General features: G+C 36.3%; 1 protein-coding gene across 1 annotated transcript in view; it reads left to right on the top strand.

Moving 5' to 3' along the window:
- The window catches only part of TMEM47 (transmembrane protein 47), a 29656-nt gene extending 10445 nt beyond the window's left edge, over positions 1-19211 (top strand). Inside the window, exons 2-3 of the mRNA XM_068533051.1 lie at positions 5226-5366; positions 15819-19211. Coding sequence (XP_068389152.1) covers positions 5226-5366; positions 15819-15997 — 320 coding nt within the window. The 3' untranslated portion in view covers positions 15998-19211. The remainder of the gene's footprint in view (positions 1-5225; positions 5367-15818) is intronic.
- The last annotated feature ends 483 nt before the right edge of the window (positions 19212-19694 follow it).

Raw genomic sequence — 19694 nt, 5'->3', positions numbered from 1 at the left:
AGGCCAGTCTCATGTATTAGATTGTAAAGTAAGTCAGAACAGTTCTGCAGAATACTAAAGCATTTATAGACATTGGAAACTCTGGCACCCGCTAATAAAAATACTTTGAAAGAGGATTTGAATTTAGTTCCTGAGTTGCACATTAATGTTGGACTTGATGTTTTGACGTATGGACTGCCCAATTTTTGTTCTGTAGCTGCGGGGGAAAGCATAACATTGTGTGTTTGTCTTTTATATATATATATATATTTTTTTTTAAATTATTTTTTTCCTTTTTTCTTTTATCTTTTTTCTGTTAGAGAAAGCTGTCATAGGGAAGCACATACTTATCTTTAGCCTTGGCTTTTGTAGGTGCAGTTCCAATGCATCTGGTGTGTCACTGTGTCAGTTTTGCCAAAATACTCTTAAGTGGAACCTGACATATACTATGCCAGCCTCATTTCAGGTTTCATTTCCAGATCCAAAACATCCCTCCCAGCCCATTTGAGACCTAACCAGTTTATGGACCAAGGTTGTACATTATTTCCTCCAAACCTATTATCACTTGTTCTCTCAGGTCTTAGAAACCAAACTCAGATTTCAAATCAGGTGGCCCAACATTGAACAATGACCAATTTTAATTGTGCAGAGCACTGCAATGTGTAAAACAGAACCATGGCCACTGATGTTCTGCAGAGCTGGTTTACGTTCACTGCTCCACTACAGTATCAGTATATCATTTATAGAAATGTATAAAACTAATGCCGAGTAATAAATCTCTAAGGACTCTTAACACTTCATCTGATTAAATACTGTGAGGGCTATAAAATAGGGGAACTAAGATTGATATAGAAATTAACCAATTATGAGAACTTAAATGATTTTTTTTTGAAGAAATGGAGCTGAAAATTGAGAATTTTATGACATTTTGTTTTGCAAACACTGAATATGGGATAGCAAGTATTTGTGGCATGCAAACCTTCTAATGGAAAAAACGATTCGTGTATAGTTTTCCAGTCATTTATTATAGTATTAATGTAAAATTGCCCGAGTCCTGTAGTATATAACAAAATATTTTATATGTATATATTCTTGTTAAATCTACATTTGGTAGATAAGTAAATACATATCCTTGTAAACATGTATCCCAGCCTATTATTTTAATGGCCATTAGTGGGTATCTGTAAAAGTATTTTTGACTTGTTTATTCCCCCATCTCCTAGTCTTGTTCAGTAAGAAAGAGGAAAATGGTATCAGACCTATCTACATAGTCCCTGACTTTAACTCATCTGTGAGGCAGGTCCTAATATTTGGACAGTGGATTCTGTTGCTGTTTACTGAAAGAGACACAATGCCACGTGCACTGTTCTCAGCTCCAATATGCCTAGTGCTGAACCTTGAAAACTACCCTGAGCCTCCTTGACTATGGTAGCCATTTCAAACCGCTTTTTCAGCTTACTGATTGATGTTCAACTGGTCAGCGAGTTAAAGCTTTGGTCCTGGGCAACCTGCCCAAGTGAATCATTCCAAATGGATATAATGACAACAATCCCCAAACTTGGCACCGTCCACCAGAGATATAGCCTCAATACTTCAGTCTAAGCCCCAGCTTCTGGCCAGGACAGTGGCAGACATATGTGGCCCAATTCTAGTCTCTTGGAAAATAAAATGGCTTTTCTGTTTGAGCAGGCAGAGCTATGGTTGTGGACCAAAGGGAAGGGTAGCAATATCATAACTGTGGAGATGCTGGTGATTGGTGCTCCTTTTTGACTTTATGTCTAAAGTGACTTTCTCATTAGCCACAGCCTCAATACTTAAAATTAAATATAGGACATATAGAAGAAAATCAGAACTGGTTGTATTCATCTACTTTTTAGAACTATTTCCTTTGCTACAAGAGGTTCCCCTCCTAATTAGGTTCTAGTCCCTTTTAATACTTGTTATTCTCCTGTAGCTTCTATTGCATTTTATTGGTTTTCGGTATGAAATAAAGTATTACTATTTTAAGGAAATTCAACATGTGAAATTAGGAGTTTTTTGCAGTTTTCCGTTGTTATGCTGGATATGCATCACTTTGCACTCCTGTATTACTCATTAATCAAATTGACTTCATTATGAAATTATTATTGTCTGAGAGGCCTTTACCTAAACGAAAGTTCAACATTTTAAAATGGTACGTGAGGACTTCCTTGCGGGGCACAGTATTTAAGAATCCTCCTGCCAATGCAGGGGACACGGGTTTGATCCCTGGTCTGGGAAGATCCCACATGCCACGGAGCAACTAAGCCCGTGCGCCACAACTACTGAGCCTGCGTGCCACAACTACTGAGCCTGCGTGCCACAACTACTGAGGCCCATGCGCCTAGAGCCCGTGCTCCACAACAAGAGAAGCCACTGCAATGAGAAGCCTGCACACTGCAACGAAGAGTAGCCCCCACTCACAGCAATGAAGACCCAATGCAGCCAAAAATAAATCAGTCAATAAATTTTTAAAAACACATTAAATAAATAAATAAATAAATAAAAATGGTACATGAGGTATAGACCAGGGGTCAGCAAACTATTGCCTGACAGCCCACCACTTGTTTTTGTAGATAAAGTTTTATTGGGATACAACCATGCTCCTTTTATTTACATACTGCCTAGGGCTGTTTTCACACCACACGGCAGAGTTGAGTAGTTGCAACAGAGACCATGACCCACAAAGCCGAAAATATTTTAATATCTGGCCCTTTAGAGGGAAAGTTTGCCAATTTTTTTCTTAGTCTTGTTCTTTACAAAATGCAAATAAATACATATATTTTAGCTATTCTTTGAGGATATTTAAAGTAGAGAAAAGTGATCAAAATTCCTGTTTTATTTTGGATTGAAAAGTAGAAATAGTCAAATGTATGGCATTTTATGCCTTTTGGGCTATGTGAAAGAGCTTATTGGAAAAAAGCAATCTATTGTGCTTTTATTTTTAAGATATTTTTAAAGTGAGTGAATAAGTTGTATCTTGATTTAAACAAAATTGATACTTTCAAAATTCTTATTTATTTAAAATAAATTGGAGTAAGTTGCTAAAAGCAATAATCATTTTATGAAAGTAATACTCCAAAAAGAAAATGTCCAGCATTGGCTCTTAAAGCCTCTAGGAATTTGATTGATGTCTGGATGGATTGATTTTATTATTATTATTTTTTGTACCTCAAACATTTAGATATAATGAAAATTTGATTTATTATTCAGAAATTTCAACTTATAACTTTTCAGAAGGATTCTTATTATGTTAAAGTGTAATAAAATTGTGCTATGCATAAACTTTTTCAAAAACATTTAGAGACTTCCAACCGTAAGGATTGTTCTTTTGTTTTTTTAATTCAAAGCTACATGCTTTTATGGAACAACAACAACAAAAAAACCCATAGTATGGCTATCCTTTTAAACTCTAGTTGAAAGCCAGATATACTTTTGTTTGAAGTTATATTGCTTTGTTACAAATAGATGGCATAAAAAAATGCTCTCCACTTTTTTGTGATTCATCTTTATATTTTAAGGAGTATGGATTTGTTCTGTTTTCTCCCTTGTTTGTTTGTTTCTTGAATGCTGTGTGAGTTCTAGTTCAGTGCCAGCTGTATTTCCAGAATTTATTAGGAGGATAGGATGTGGAAGAGGATGTTTGAGGCAGGGTTATACAAGTGTAAATAAAAGAAGAAAATCTTAGGGCATTGTAGGTTCCTCTACTTGTCCCTTATCCTGCAGTGGTAAAGAGTGCACTTTGGGAGCTCTCTGGAGGGATAATTTCAGAGTGCAGCATCAAAATATCATGCGTTCTTTTTTTTTTTTTTTTTTTTTCATGAGTTCTTGACTTTGGATAGACTGCATTGCAATTTAACCATGGGTTAAAGTCTATTTTTATTTCTTGCACATACATTAAAGTGAGGACCAGAAGAGGCAGCCTGGGACTTCCAAACAAAACCCACGAAAGAATGTTCTCCACAGTATCATTTTCTGTGATGCTTCCTAAGCTGGACGGTGCTTTTATATATTCACTTTACTTCTTAGAGAACATTCTACTCTTGTAAAATGGAAAATGGGCCAGTTTTGTGTCATACTCTTTCTAAATCTTTATTTTATAAGAAATAACAAATATATTTCAGCGAGGTTTCGGTTTCATTCAGGGCATGGGAGACTCAAAGTATCTGTACAGAGGCCTGCACATAGTAAGTGGTCAGTATATGCTTACTGTTAACGTGTGTGAATGAAGAAAGGAGCCAAGGAGCCACTTAGAGTCCATTCTGGCACCCTGGGAATACTTACTTTCAGAAACCATCCCTATGGTGGTAAATACAACAGTAAGATTAGAATGAAAGGAAAGAGAAGAGGAAAAAACAAACAACAAATCTTCCTGATGCTAATTTGCTGGGGGAGTTGTTTTAGTTGGGGGGGGGAGAGAAAGGCAATTTAAAAAGTTGAGGTTTTTGTGTGTGTGTGTGCAAAGGAAGGCTTTCTAAGAAAGCACAGCAATTAAAAAACGAAGTATGTACTACAGCCACATGCAACAACATGGTTGAATATCAGAGACATAAAAGTCAGACAGAAAATAAATACAGACTTAAAAGCCAGACATCAAAGAATTGATACCATTTATATAAAGTTTAAGAAAAGGCAAATCGAATACATAAATAATGTTTGTTCGTAGCCTGGGTAGGAAGGTAATTATTGACTGGGGAGGGGCACGAGGGAACTTTCTGGGTGATAGAAATGTTCTCTATCTTAATCTGGGCGGTAGTTACGTGGGTGTGTAAATATACATGAAATTCATCAAGTTCTCTACTTTCTATACTTATGATTTGTGAACTTTATAGCTCAATAGAAAATTAAATAATAATAATAATGACAGTAGGTTGTGCAGGGGGCACCAATTTAGCATGAATGCTTAATAGAGTCCTTGGAAGAAAAGCATGGCAAACCTGTGGTCTAAAAACTGTGCTTAGCGAAGATTTCAAGGTGGGTCTGGAAGGATAAGTGAGAGTTGGGTACATGGAAAAAAAAGATTAAAAAAAAAACCAACTGTGTTTAGCTTAATGTAGGAGACTTTTCTGAATAAGGACATTTATAGTAATTTTTGTTGCAAAACATCTCAAATCCCAAAGGATGCTTGGTATGCAGTAAAATCACATCTATTTAGCTGCAGCAAGGTGACTGCTGCTGAGCATAGTTTACTGCTTGAAAAAAGCAATGCCTTTCTTTTTTCCTTCCAGACTGGCAGATTGCTACTCTGGCTTTACTCTTGGGCGGTGCTGCCATCATTCTCATTGCATTCCTGGTGGGTTTGATTTCCATCTGCGTGGGATCTCGAAGGCGCTTCTACAGACCTGTTGCTGTCATGCTTTTTGCAGCAGGTAAATATATTCATTACTTTCAAACCAGTATTAAAGTTTCATGAACCTTTCTACCATCCTCCCTTCTCATGCAGAAACAGTAATGTGGTTGCTGTATTACCTACAGATCAAGAGGCATTTGTTATATTTTAAGGTAAATTGGCTACAGGTTTATCATAGTATCAGTTTTCAGTGTGTTAAGCATTTCACAGAGCACAGTGGCAATTTCTAAACTTCGAACTAAAACACGAATAAATAATGGCTCTTGACAAGGGCTGTTGCCTTAGGAATTGCAGCAGATGTGTTTACCAAGTCTTTCTTCACATCCAGTACTTTTTTCCTCCTTTTACTGCCCCCTTGGTGATCTTAAGGCAAAATTGTTTTTTTCTGACATAAAACTGAAAAAAAATTACAATATGTGTACCCTTAAAGGTATAAATCTGTTTTGAAATAAACATGGTTATACTGAAAAATCATAACGTTTAACATGACCCGCCAGACAATTCAATCGTGTGAGTTCAATGGCATATTCATTAATTTAGCAACCCATCTTTCTATGAAGCACAGCTTGGATTAAAATATCAACCCGGGTAAAATGGAAGTTTTACTAAAAGTCAGGGAGCTATTTAGAAAAGGGGCTTATAAGACTAAAAGCCCAGTACATTATTTGATATGAGTTTAATCTTCATATATAAGGATCTCCTTAAATATTCTTATAAATGACCGAAACTGAAATATTCTTGTTGGTGCCTTCAATTTACCCTGTCAGTCATATCTGATTTGAAGACTGCAAAACAAGCCCCTGTGACTGTCAACAATGAAGACACTGACAGAACCATCTAGCCTGTTAGATGGATTTTTTAAAGCTGTTTAAAGATGGGAATAGATGAAATTTCTCAGGATTTGAAGGGTCATTTGGTCTAAAAATATAAAATCAGAAGTGTCCTGCTGCCCCCTGCTGTTTGTGTTCATCTTCTTATACCCATGAAGACTGGTCAGAATGCAAGGGTCATAAAAACAACGGTCCACAGGGCTGAAAGAATGTAGAAATAGATCTAATTAAAATCTCTTAAGTGATGTGCTCAAGATCACATAGTAGTTACTGGTGGACCTGGGGCTAGGAGGCTACTGAATCCTAAACAGGTGGTTCATTCACTACTGAATCCCTCATTCATTCATTCACTCTTTATTGGGTACCTATTATGGACTGGTCATTGTATTGAGACACCTATAAAACTGGCTAAATAGCATGACAGATACTTTCTAATAGAGTAGAAAACACTACTACAAAAAATATTTTGAAGTCTTAGGCGGTGACCACAATATCATTATATTGTTGATCTCGTGTAATAAAGGTCTCTATTGTGAATCATTTAGTATAACGTGAAGATTCTCCTAAAGATTCCATCATTCTCCAGTTTATTTCTCAGTTCATGGATTTGCCACGGCTCTTTTCCTATTTTTACAATGAAATAACTTAGATATTTTAATTATAGTATAAGTTTATCTTTGCAGCTAGGATTTATTAACATAGTGATTAGAGAGTCAATTATAATAGAATTTCTTGATAAATTGTTCTGAAATGATATACAGTTCTTTAAAACTGGAATTATGTTTTGAATAATTTTTAGAATACTCATATTTCTGATTTATGAAGATATAGAGACAGTCTAGACATTCTCTTATAAATATCCAGTATTATTGTGCTACCTAGTTACTATCCCATTTAGCCTTTAACTTACTCTATAATGGCATATGCAGAATCTATAAAGAAATCTGTTGTTTAAAGCACCTGTTATAAACATTCTTAAGAAATAACTGGAAGTTCCAGTTTTTTCTTAAAAAGTTCTATAGTTTTTCCCAAGTATAGCAAAATTTGTGAAAATGTGAAAACAAGCACTGGTTGTAACAGAAAACATATTGTAAATGAGTATAAGTTAAAGGTAATGGATTTGGTCAAAAAAAGATTTTGATTTAACTCTCGCTGCCACAAATATTAGTAAATTATAAAATAACGAGACGAATCCCTAAAGCAACATTCATACAGTATTATTCTACCTGCCAAGACCGAAAATGAGCATTATACTGCTACATTTTAAAACTGTACATGTGCTGAGATTTAATTTTACTCATTCTCTTTTGAGACTGTGCTTATGGAAGCTTTTTTTGAAATAACCATTAGTTTAGTGTTCACTTTGCATATAAGCAAGGTAAAACTTACTGGTTATTTGAAACATGTCATGAAAAAGTTTCTCTCTCCCATCTGCAAAAAGCCATTAAAGAGTTGCCTGTAGCTGACTTCTGGAAAAGATATTTATTAAACATAATAATCCATTTATGATTTGGGTGTAAGATTAACAAAGTTGGAAAATCTGCCTACTTGAAACAATGCTAGCTAAAAATCATGGTTGTTTTATCTTGCTTGCTTCTTAGGAAACATACTTATTCTAGTGGTTGGCTTGTCTCACCAGTTTAGTGATTCTTTGTAAATGTGTATTTGGGACTATTTTCCCTTTTTACTCATCCTGGTCTGCTTGAAAATGGTCTGTATTTCTCCGCTTTTCTCACAATATTTTCTTCTCCAAATAACATTAAGCTTTATCTTGGTATTCACACACATAGGGAATGATACTTATCTCAACTAAGAAATATTCTTTTTTTTTTTTTTGCTTCTGCTGAAACTTGCAGTACATAAAATCAAAACAGACATAGCACTACCACTTGGAAACATCTCTACACAGAACTACATCATTAATTCAGTACCATATGCAGTGCCTGGTACTCTGGGGCACTCAGTAAATAGCTGAATGAATGATGGAAAGAAGACTGAGGAATGTGGCTTATAATCTGATAGGGAAAAACAGGCATGAAAACAACTAGCTAACTGTAATTTGGTTTTTCTTAAACCATTTCTCTGTTGGCAATTTATGAAGCAGCAAGTTCCCTGTGACCACAAATCTAAGACCAAAACAGCTCAAAAAAGTAACAGTTGTAAAGATTATTTTTCATATATCCATATTTTCATTCATTTATTTAACAAATATATGTTGGGTGCCTATAGTATGCAACTACACTATCTTGGTGTTAGATAATATACTCTTAAAGGGTTTTTACTAAAAGCTGATGATTAAGTCTTATAAACACAGCCAAACAAATTTTAAAGGTTTTCTTGTCTTCTCTTTTTCTCTGAGGTCCTTGATTTAGGGTGGGTTTGCTACCTGCTTGAATAATTGCTAGAAGATCTAAGAGCTAGCCATCGCTGCAACCCATCTAAAACATTGTCCTATGTTCCACAACTCTTCTACCTTCAGTCCTACAAATTTAGACTTCAGAATAAGATGTTCTCTATAATGATACTGTTGATGATAATAATAATTAACTGAGCACCTACCATGTGTCATACTGCTAGACCTGTAGCACACTGCTGTCTCTGCTATAACAGTCTTAAGATTAGGTATTTATTTTCCTCATATTATCAGTGAAGAAGCAGCCTCAGAAAGGTTAAGTAATTGTCCGGTGTTGTCCAGCTAGTAAGTTGCAGAGCCAGGGTTTCAGTTCAGGGCAGCTATCTAATTTGAGAGCCCAAGTGAGGTTTCACGAGTTATCTGTACTTGGATACATATAACACAGAAAAATAAGAGCCGAATCAGCCTTGAATTTTTAATTCAGCTGCCAACTGTGTACTACAGTTGGAGTCCATCCTGTAACTCCAGTTACCCCATCTCTTGGGAGCAACACCTGAAGGATGGCAGCAACTCAAGGTGTCATAAAGACCACAAGCTGATCAGTACAGCATGACCGAAACATAGCACATCATGAAAACTGTGCACATGTCCAGTACAGTTGACTATAGCATGTTTTTTATTGTGTAACTGACAATGACAGATAATGCATGAGGAGATTCTGTTACCTGACATCTAGTTCTCACTAAAGACTTGGTGAAATTAGAGGGGTTGCCTTTTTCTGGGTCCTTTTCTTTTATTGTCTGGTTTTGCAGATCTTTTTATGCCCCACTGGGACTTAGGATGATTGCTTCCTTTTTTTTCCCCCATGGCCTTTAAGACAAGTTGCAGAAAATTCTGAGTCTTTCATAATTCAGATTTTAAATGACAGAATCCCCACTAATTGTATTATTGAGGATGTTCCTTTCTGTTATACCTGCAGAAAGCCTCCTCTAAATGATTGTTAATGCAGAATGGGGATATTTTGGGAGGGGGTCCTGCACCTGCTTTCCATCTCTGATTAGAGGCTTGTGTATTGCAGCACTGCTCTCCATCCTGTCAGGCACAAGGAGGTGGCTGGAGGTATTTCAAGTCTAGATTTTGACAGAAAAGTCAGTGTCCAGCTTATATTTCAAACTAAAAAGTTCTATTCACAGATCTTTATCCATATCAAACTGCCCTTTGGTTAGAACAGTTTACAGTATCACCATCAAGAATTCATTTCATATGTACTGCTTAATTTTAAGTAGTTATAGATTAAATTAAAAAGGAGAGAAATTGATAGCTTCATGTTAACCTTTCATGGGCAAATGTTTTTTATTCTACAAATATTGTTTCCTTTATGTGAATTTGATATTTAGGGGACTTGGCTGGATAGTCCTATCAATTTTGTCTTTAAATTATCTTCTAAGTCTGTAGCTTCTTTTTATACACCACCATTACTGAGTTAGTTGAGGATATAATTCCTCCTCAAGTGGAACATCTCAGTTCCCAAATTTGAACTTCCCCCTAATTTATTTTTCTGTGGTAACGTCTGAGTTAAACTATGTGACTCCTTCCTTTCCCTTTCCTGGAATCCAGTTACTCAGTTTTTCTTTTATAGTCTTTACTTTCCCTGACCTTTCCCACTGATGTTACCTTAGTCATCACTGTGCACAGGTATCCATGCACTGACTAACCTCCTAGGGGCCTGTCCTCCTCCAGTCTCCTCCCTTTTAGGCTGTCTTGCATACAAACACATGAGATGTAGTTCTGAAATACAAATCTGGTCTTGTCACTTGTTCCTTTGGTTTCCCCAGAGGCAGAATCTGAAGCAAGGAATCAAGTGCAAGTGCTTAATCTGGGAGGTAAAAGAAGGGATATGGAAAGAACATGAGGCAGGGAAGAGAAGGCAGCCAATAAAGAGTACGTTATCAAACCAGTAGTCACTGTAAGCACCTGGAGCTTAATCTTCCTGGAAAAATTTTGGAAACCAGTGCAGAACACACCCCTCAGAGTTACCTCACTGGAAGGACTAGGGAATTGGAGTATTTATAAACCAAATGCTGATAGTCATTGGTAAGGGCCGTTGGTGATGATGGGGAAACAGCAATGGTAATTTCCCAGAACACTGTACCTGCCTCAGAGTCAGGCAAAGTAGCTTTTGTGGCCAGAGGAAAAGTCAGGCAAAGAAGTGCAGGTGCTGACAATTGAAAGTCAGGCTGACATATACTGGAATTATGAGGATGAGAGCATAGGGTACCAACAGCATCTACAATTCAAATAACCTCTGAAATGTCTCCCTATAGAAACCAGTCTGTATTTTTATGACATGCTAATAAGTCTTTTATAGTCTAAACCAAACATTTCCATGTGACTGTGCCCTTCATTCTACCCATGTGAATTTTCTATGGGCACAGCCTCTTATATCTCTAAGCTTTATGGAAACTGCTTCTTCTTCCTAGAGGTCTTTTCGTGTTTCTCTTCTGACCGAGTACTGTCCATCCTTCAAGAACCAGTTCAAATAGTGCTTCGTCTCTGAAGCCCTCCCTTCTTTCTGCAGGCAGAAGTGGTACTTGGAATACCATTAGAGCTCAATAAACATGATGAATGGATTATAAGTGAACATGCCTCTACTATTACTGTTGAACACATTTGTTTGTATCGGTGTGTCTGTCTCCACGATAGAGTATGAAATATCAAAGGGCAAGGGCTGTGTCCTATCTGTCTTACCTCTTTCACCTAGAATGCAGTGGGCATCCAATAAATGTTTGTTGAAATATTGAAATATCCCCATGTTAGAAAATATTGACTATTTGAATATTGAATATTTCAATATTGAAAACATTGAAAAATATCCCCTTAAAGAAAACTAGAAATAACACAAGAACCTCTAAGTTCTTGTCATGTTTCTGTCTGCACAATTTCATGGCTGGTAGTTTTTTTTTAAAATTAGTTTATTTATTTATCTATTTTTAGCTGTGTTGGGTCTTCGTTTCTGTGCGAGGGCCCTCTCCAGTTGCGGCGAGCGGGGGCCACTCTTCATCGCGGTGCGCGGGCCTCTCGCTATCGCGGCCTCTCCCGTTGCGGAGCACAGGCTCCAGACGCGCAGGCTCAGCAGTTGTGGCTCACGGGCCCAGTCGCTCCGCGGCATGTGGGATCCTCCCAGACCAGGGCTCGAACCCGTGTGCCCTGCACTGGCAGGCAGACTCTCAGCCACTGCGCCACCAGGGAAGCCCCGGCTGGTAGTTTTGTTGCCTCTTTTCCAAAAAGTAGGGAGGGGGAATAAAATGAACCTCAAATTCCCTTCAAATTCTAAAATGCTATACAACTTGACTTATGCCTCTGAGATAGAGCATAGACAATACCACAGCCAATGCCTATTATGTTTCATTGATTGGTGGTAAAGTAGAAACATAGTATGGTGTTATTTTCTTGAGTTCTGGACTCTAGGTGTGTTTGTTAGTTTCCTTTGCAGCATCTGTGAAAGGCAAGGAGGCATTTTAACCTGCACCTATATATTATATTAAATGAAGAAAATTATTTACAAATGCAGGATTATATTTTTTTCTCAATTTTGCTATTACATGCATTTTTCTCCGTGATTCCAAAGAGAGTAAAATAATTCAGAAGCATAAAGCGTTTTAGGGTCATTTCATCTGGCAAACAACACAATAAAGTTCCATCTCTAAGAAAGCCTCTCAAGAGAGAGAAGGAAGCCAGTGGAGCCTAATGGAGTTGTATTTCTACTTTTCCCACTAGAGGGAAACTATATCATTATATTATACCATGAAGACCAAATATTTGCTAAATAAAACACATTGAAATGAATATTAAAAGCAGTCTAAGGGGGCTTCCCTGGTGGCACAGTGGTTGAGAATCTGCCTGCCAATGCAGGGGACACGGGTTCGAGCCCTGGTCTGGGAAGATCCCACATGCTGCAGAGCCACAACTAGGCCCGTGAGCCACAAATACTGAGCCTGCGTGTCTGGAGCCTGTGCTCCGCAACAAGAGAGGCTGCAATGGTGAGAGGCCCGCGCACCGCGATGAAGAGTGGCCCCCGCTTGCCGCAACTAGAGAAAGCCCTCGCACAGAAACGAAGACCCAACACAGCCATAAATAAATAAATAAATAAATAAATAAATAAAATTAATTAAAAAAAAAAAAAGCAGGCTAGGTGAACACCTCACTCCAGGAACTGGCTGATTCACAAAAGAAGCAGTATAATCCTTTTAGAATATAATTCAGATCAGTTTTTACTTCTCTGCTCGCATTCCTCTTGCAGTTGCTCATCACACTTAGAATGAAATCCAGACCCCTGACCATGGTTCACAAGGCTATTCCTGAATGAGCCTCTGGCTGTCTTTTCTATCTCATCTCATGCTGTTCCCTTCCTTGCTCTCTGTACCGCTGTACTGCATCCATAGCATCCTTACTGATGTTCCACTGTACCCAGTGTGCTCCTGCATCAGGAGTTCTGCACTGCCTGTGCCCTCTACCCAAGATCGCTCACTTCCCACTATATTGACCTGCACCCCTCACTTCATTCAGGTCTGTGCTTTAATGACTCCTCCCCAGAGAGGCCTTCTTCAGCTCTCATTTAAAAGAGCAGCCTGCATCCCTCTGTCTTGTTTTCTTGCTTTCTTGTGTTTTCACGTCTCTTAGCAATACCTGCCGTATTCTGTATTTATTTACTGATAATGGTGTGCCTAGCCATGAGGGTAGCAACTTGTGTTACCAGTGCCTTAAACTGTGACATTCAAGTATTTGTTGAATGAGTAAATGAATTTTACTGTTTCTAATTCACATTCATATTTCAATCATATCCTGGCAGGATCAGTCATGATTTGACTAGTGACCAGAGTATAGAAACCAAAGGAGAAAAATGCCTTTCTTTCTTTTTAACTTACTTAGTAACTTTGGAATTTTTTTTTTTTTCTGTAGTTCATGGTTGATAGTAATTGACTTCTTGTTAGTTTTAAGACATTTAAAACATGAAAGCACCTTTTCCATCACAAAGGCACAGAGCCAGCCAGTTTTTAAATTAATACACATTTAGCACTTACTGGCTGGAAATAGAAGTGTGGATTATATAATATGCTGTTGTTCTAACAACGACTTAAAACTTTTTCTGAGATTTTTAAACTATAAGCAAGGTGTGATTTCTGTTTTGAATGTTGAGAGATTCTCCTGTTATGTGGACCTACTTATCCATCCACTGTCAGTAGTAATGTGGAAGTATGGTAGGCTAGTGCTGGCCCAGAGCAGTGTTGAGCTACATGGCAAAAATGTTTGGAATTCTTATATCTGCTTCCAGAAAGGTCATTTCACCCCTAGTCTGAGCGTTATCGAAAGTAATAATTTTGAGGAATCATGCCCCCTCATGAGTTTTCTGTAGTTCATCAGTCTTATGCCAGAGACAGATGACTGTTATGTAGACTTTCTAGGAACATTAGCCATATTGGTACTAATGATATTTTACAGGTACTGAGAATAGATGAGAGTAGATTTTAAAGCACGAAATTCCAGTTTAATTAAACACACTATCTATTCTCTTGCTGTTTTAAAAAAATGTAATAAGCTGTATTATTTTTACTGTGTCAAAGTTTATTCTTGTCTCCTACACCTTAATTATTCACATTTTTGTTGTTGCATTTTTGGAATTTACAGTATTTTTAAGATGAGTTAAATAATAATTATTTTAACCCAAAATTTACGTTATATATCAGGCGTTGGTAAACTTTTTTTTATAAAAGGCCAGATAGTAAATACTTCTGGCTTTGTGGGCCACATGGTTTCTGTTGCAGCTACTCAACTGTGCCATGGTAGTGTGAACAGTACATAAATGAATGAGCCTGGCTGTGTTCCAGTATAACTTTTTTTCAAAAACAAAAAGCAGGCCAGATTTGGTAGTTTGCCAATCCCTGTCACATATTACTATATCTCAGATTTTTCAGGGTGAAGATTGTCTCTTGAGGGTGGAAGCCATCATATAGTAGAGAACAAGGCAGGTAAGGCAGAACAAGGCAGAACAAGGCATCCCATAAATTCTCATTAAATTGATTTAAATAAAATAGAAGGGAATTCCCTGGTGGTCCAGTGGTTAGGACTCTGTGCTCCACTGCAGGGGGCATGGGTTCAATCCCTGGTCGGGGATCCCACAAACCGTGCGGCGTGGCCAAAAAAAAAAATAGAAATTATATAATAGTTGATCCAATAGAAAGTTATGATTTTGAATGGAAGACATCACCTCATGTATAATCCAGTGTCTCCCATATAAAAATATCCACTGGATAAATACCAACTGCATTTTAGATATTTTTTTAAAAAGCACCTCCCCCTTCCTGATTAACTGGTTTCTTTTATTTTATGAAGTATGACTCATCACATTTCCCCTTTAGCCCTGCCTAAGAACTAAGATTTAACTAAGAAGTAAGAGCTAAGTTTTGTGCCCTATTGTGGTAGACATCATTCACTTAGGTTTTCTAGTACGATTATCTCCCATGCCTTCATAGACTTAATTCTTTTTTGAAAGTAGGTGAGGAATAAATATATAAATGTCATCTGTTATATCTAATAGGGTGTAAGTTGGTGTGGCTTCTTGACAAAGATGACTTTTGAACCCATTTTAAAAGATGAGAGGTATGGACTGGATGAAAAGAAAAGAATAAAAATAGTTTTTGATCAGAGTAAGGACATCAAGGTAGGACTTGGAATATTGGGCTGAGTTAGATGATATTGAGAAGTGACAGCAACAAAAGCACATCTTGAATCACAGGTACACCAGTTTCATCAGTACAAATGAATTCAAAGTCCCCAATTTCTCAAGAGTATAAATAAATAACAAGGGTTTTTAGCTGCTATTTGGGGTCACTATTCTTGGGAAGCTATTTACAGGTGTTGTATAGTGAAACAGTTTAGCTAAACTAGTACTGCTTGCCATAATAGTGATAATTATATATGTGTTTGTAAAGTGAGAACCATTACTTTGTATGCTCATATAAATTATATTACACTAATTATTTCATCAAATACTATTATAGTGATTTGCTAATTATTAATAGAGTAATTCTTACTGTACTGTGAAATAGTGTTAAACAGAAAAAGTTGTCCATATTTTAAAGTGTACCATCTAGAATAAGCAATGCTTCAAATTTTTTGGCTTTTTTGTTTATTTGATTAAAGTGTAATTCTCATACATATGTATATTTGTATATCATTTTATTTCCTGTAAATAACATTTTCCTAATTTTGATTTGCTTTTTTTTTTTAGTTGTTTTACAGGTTTGCAGCCTGGTCCTTTACCCAATCAAGTTCATTGAAACTGTGAGCTTGAAAATTTACCATGAGTTCAATTGGGGTTATGGCCTGGCCTGGGGTGCAACTATATTTTCGTTTGGGGGTGCCATCCTTTATTGCCTGAACCCTAAGAACTACGAAGACTACTACTAGAACCAATAGTCTCAAATTAAAAAAAAATCAACCATCCAACAAAAGGATTACATCTGCATCTTTTCTAACTCACTATTTTCTAAAACACTTGTGGAGCATCAAGCAGTTTGCTCAGTTGATTTAATATCTTTTGCCTTTTGGCTGTCAACATCATAACCAGCTTTTACATCCATTTTAGGGACCTGCACAAATTAAGACAGCTGATTAGACATAGGCAAATGCTGCAAACTTCCAATATGTTCATGTCGCTTTTCTTGACAAGCGAAGGGTCTATATGACAGCAACCATTGTGAGAAACTAGTTGGAATGAGAAATGCCTGAATCTCCTATTGCCTGCAGGGGAGCAGCTGTCATAAGCAACGTTTAGAAGCTCCTTTGTGCTGACAAGGATTCCACTGTTAGAGTCCTTATCGCCTGCTTATCCCACCCAGTGACTACATTGGCCGTTGGTTATTTGCTTGAGTGAACTCTTGAAAAGTGAACTTCCCTTCAGCATCTAATGGGGGTTCTGAATGTAACTGGTTAATGATACATGTTCCACCTTCAAGAATACTTGTTTTAAAGGGAGGTTATGCTTTGGCAATCAGCATCTCCCTGGGAAGGAAGTCAAGACTTGGAGACATGTGCTTTTCATTATGTGGTTAGAAATTTTGCCTCAGCCATATCTAGAATGAGGAAAAATTGAGTCTCTACTTTCCTTGGGGCAACTAGAAAGAAATATGCATGAGTTGCTTTTGTCCTAAGTACCCTTTAAATCACTTACCAAACATTACGGCAAACAGTTGTGCATATGTAACAAGCTTAAATATTTTTGTAGAAGGTGAACCATTAGTATAAATGGTAATAAGTTGTTTCCTAGGCCTACACATGCATTTGCCTTTTGCATATAAAATAAATGTTTGCTCTAGTGAAGTGATTTGAACACTAACCTTGTACACATTTTTAAGAGGCTTAGATCGGTATTCACACTCATTTACCGTACAAAAGTGCATATACCCTAAAGCTTTTGCTCTATGTTCTCTACTGTTTCACTGGAAAGTGTTAATAGAATTGTATAAGAAGAAAAATTGAAATGGTGTTAATCTGAAAATTAATGATTCTTCTGTAAGCCCTGTAGTTCAAAAGAGAGTAGCAATTAGGATGATCATTTTGTTTAAAATTCATTAAAATAGAAGGCTGCTTTTTTTCCAAGTATTTTAAATGTCTTCATTAAAAAATAAAGGAATAGTGATAGATTTCTATAAACCTCTAAATGTCAATAGAGGAGTAGAATTCATCTGGTTATCACCTGGTCCTCTGAAGTTAACTAATGGGCTAACTGATTTGTGCACACAATTATGATGGATTTATGGTAAGGGAATCATTTATTGACTGGTCAAATGGAAGGAAGTATCAATAATAGGGAATAAGCTTGCAATGAGTCTTACACTGCAAACTTGTGTTAATCCTGTTTAATATACAAATTTGGTTAGTTTAATTGTAAACATATTTTTATATCAAATATACAGCTCTAATATAAAAATTATAAATAATTATTTTTGTCAACAAAGACACTATTTGGCCCTCTTGCAGAAAGAAGCATTGGAGAAATCATTTAAAGTGTACCTGTGTTCTGTTATATTGCAAAATCTGTTAAGAGCAGGACCACATCAATAGTATTTAATAATTTGCTTTACCTCCCAAAGCAGAGTTCTGCTTTCAGCTTGTCTTAAGAACTGTTGCCAAAACAACAGGAAAAAAACAAAACTATTTTATTATTCAAAGGCTTAAAGAAACCCCTCTTATCTTGTGACTTTTCTATGGAATCACAAAGTAAATTTGAAGAACCAGGCTTATTCTTATTTTAGCAATGACAGACAAAAATGATTAAATGCATCCTAGAGAGAAACCTTTATAAAAGTATATAATTCTGTATAGAATCATAAGAAACTATGAGTGGAAATTTTCCAGAAAGATATTACTATTATAGAATCTTTTGAAGCAATTTTCTTGAGAAATAGTAAAATGTGGGCCAGACTATCTTGCAGTTAATTGCATATTATCAGAGCAGCCTGAGAAATAACGGTATTTGTTGGAAAGGGATTTCAGCTACTAAACACTCTTTATTGGGAGAGAATCTCTTTATTCCTGAATAATGGAAGAACAGTACTTTGGTGCTGACATCAATGAGGCACTTTTCTTAGTCCTAGTAGAGGATGCAGTGTGCTGTTAGACCAATATCATATCTTGAGTCTTAACAAAGTTTTCATTCTCTGTCAATATGAAAAGCTGGAAAGTGACAGAATATAGTATAGGCTAAGGCACACATATTTGCAGTTTACTGAGAAGTAGATTTCTTATATAACTTTTTTCCCCTTCCCAGTGAAGAGCCCTATGCTATATTTCTACCATCACTAATATTTGAAAGTGTTTCATTACTAACAAGTTCAGTATAACATGAAAGTTGTCATTGCTCATCCAAAATACTGTTTTGTCTATCAGAATCAACACAAGTGAATTTTTCACCCACAATAACATTATGTCTTTGCAGCTTCAGGTTTGTTTAATGTTTTCTTACAAGCCAAACTATTAACTACAATCCCATTGTTTATCTTAGACAGAGAGAGATATACATACATACATATAGCATAAAGTACTCAGCAGGGCTAGTTATTTGGATTTCTTGCACAACAATTTAGCTTTTTGTAAGTTCAACATGTAAATTTTAAAGACATAAATATAGAGAGACCTATGTGTTTGAAATATAAATGATATATATGGATTAGCATGTACCTGTATATTATTAAACATGCAATGAACTGACTGGTAAGTGACGTCTAATTGTATGGCTAGCAATGTAATTTATTCAGACTGTATTTTTGTACAGAGCAGCGCACACTAACCTATGCCTCTGTGTCCTCTTTAATGCCTAAAACTGTGCCTAGAAATTTCATCTGTCTTAAATAATAAAATATACTCCATGCTGTTTATGCTATTAGTTTCTCTACTGCTGTTATATATTTATTATTTTAAAATATATGACATGTTTAATACTTAGATATGAATTCATGCTATTCTGGTTATTTTTTTTTTAACAGTCCTCTGGGGGGAACCTGTTTATCACTCCAGTGGTTTTGAGTTTGCAGTTTCACGATCAGTTCTTCATTTCATGATTTTTGTAGCTGACATGAAGTTATCTATGTGGAAAAAATAAAAATAAAAGTGGCTTCACTGATGTGGTTTGACTTTGTGTCTTCTCTACTGTGTGGACTCTTTAACAGGTTTCTAAATTACATGTCTTCCGTTCATTTTCTCTTTTATAAAGTATATGTTATTTAGAAAACATAGCTTGATATGACATGTTCATTTTGTGTAAAAAAATTTTTAACTATATTTTGTTTCAAATTATCTCCCAAATCCTTTCTATCTTCTGCAGCTGAGTTATATGAACAATAAAAGAAAGAATATTAAGTGTCTTTTTTAACTTTCTATCTTAAAAGGCACAGAGAGGAGATATAGTGTAGGCTCTCCTTTTTCCTATTGTCTAATCACACAAGTAGAAAGAGGAGTAGTGAAGGGTTTGATACTCTATTTTGGTTTTTGTTTAGTTTTCAGTAGTTGCAAGGTATGTTAAAGCAGGCTTTCCTGCATTATTTCCATTTTGTAATTAGACACTAAATTTTCAATGTGCGTATGTGTATGTGTAGAAATTCATAAA

The sequence above is a fragment of the Eschrichtius robustus genome, chromosome X, assembly GCF_028021215.1.
Source record: "Eschrichtius robustus isolate mEscRob2 chromosome X, mEscRob2.pri, whole genome shotgun sequence".
In the NCBI taxonomy this organism is placed as follows: domain Eukaryota; kingdom Metazoa; phylum Chordata; class Mammalia; order Artiodactyla; family Eschrichtiidae; genus Eschrichtius; species Eschrichtius robustus.
This window is presented reverse-complemented; position numbering and strand designations above follow the sequence as displayed.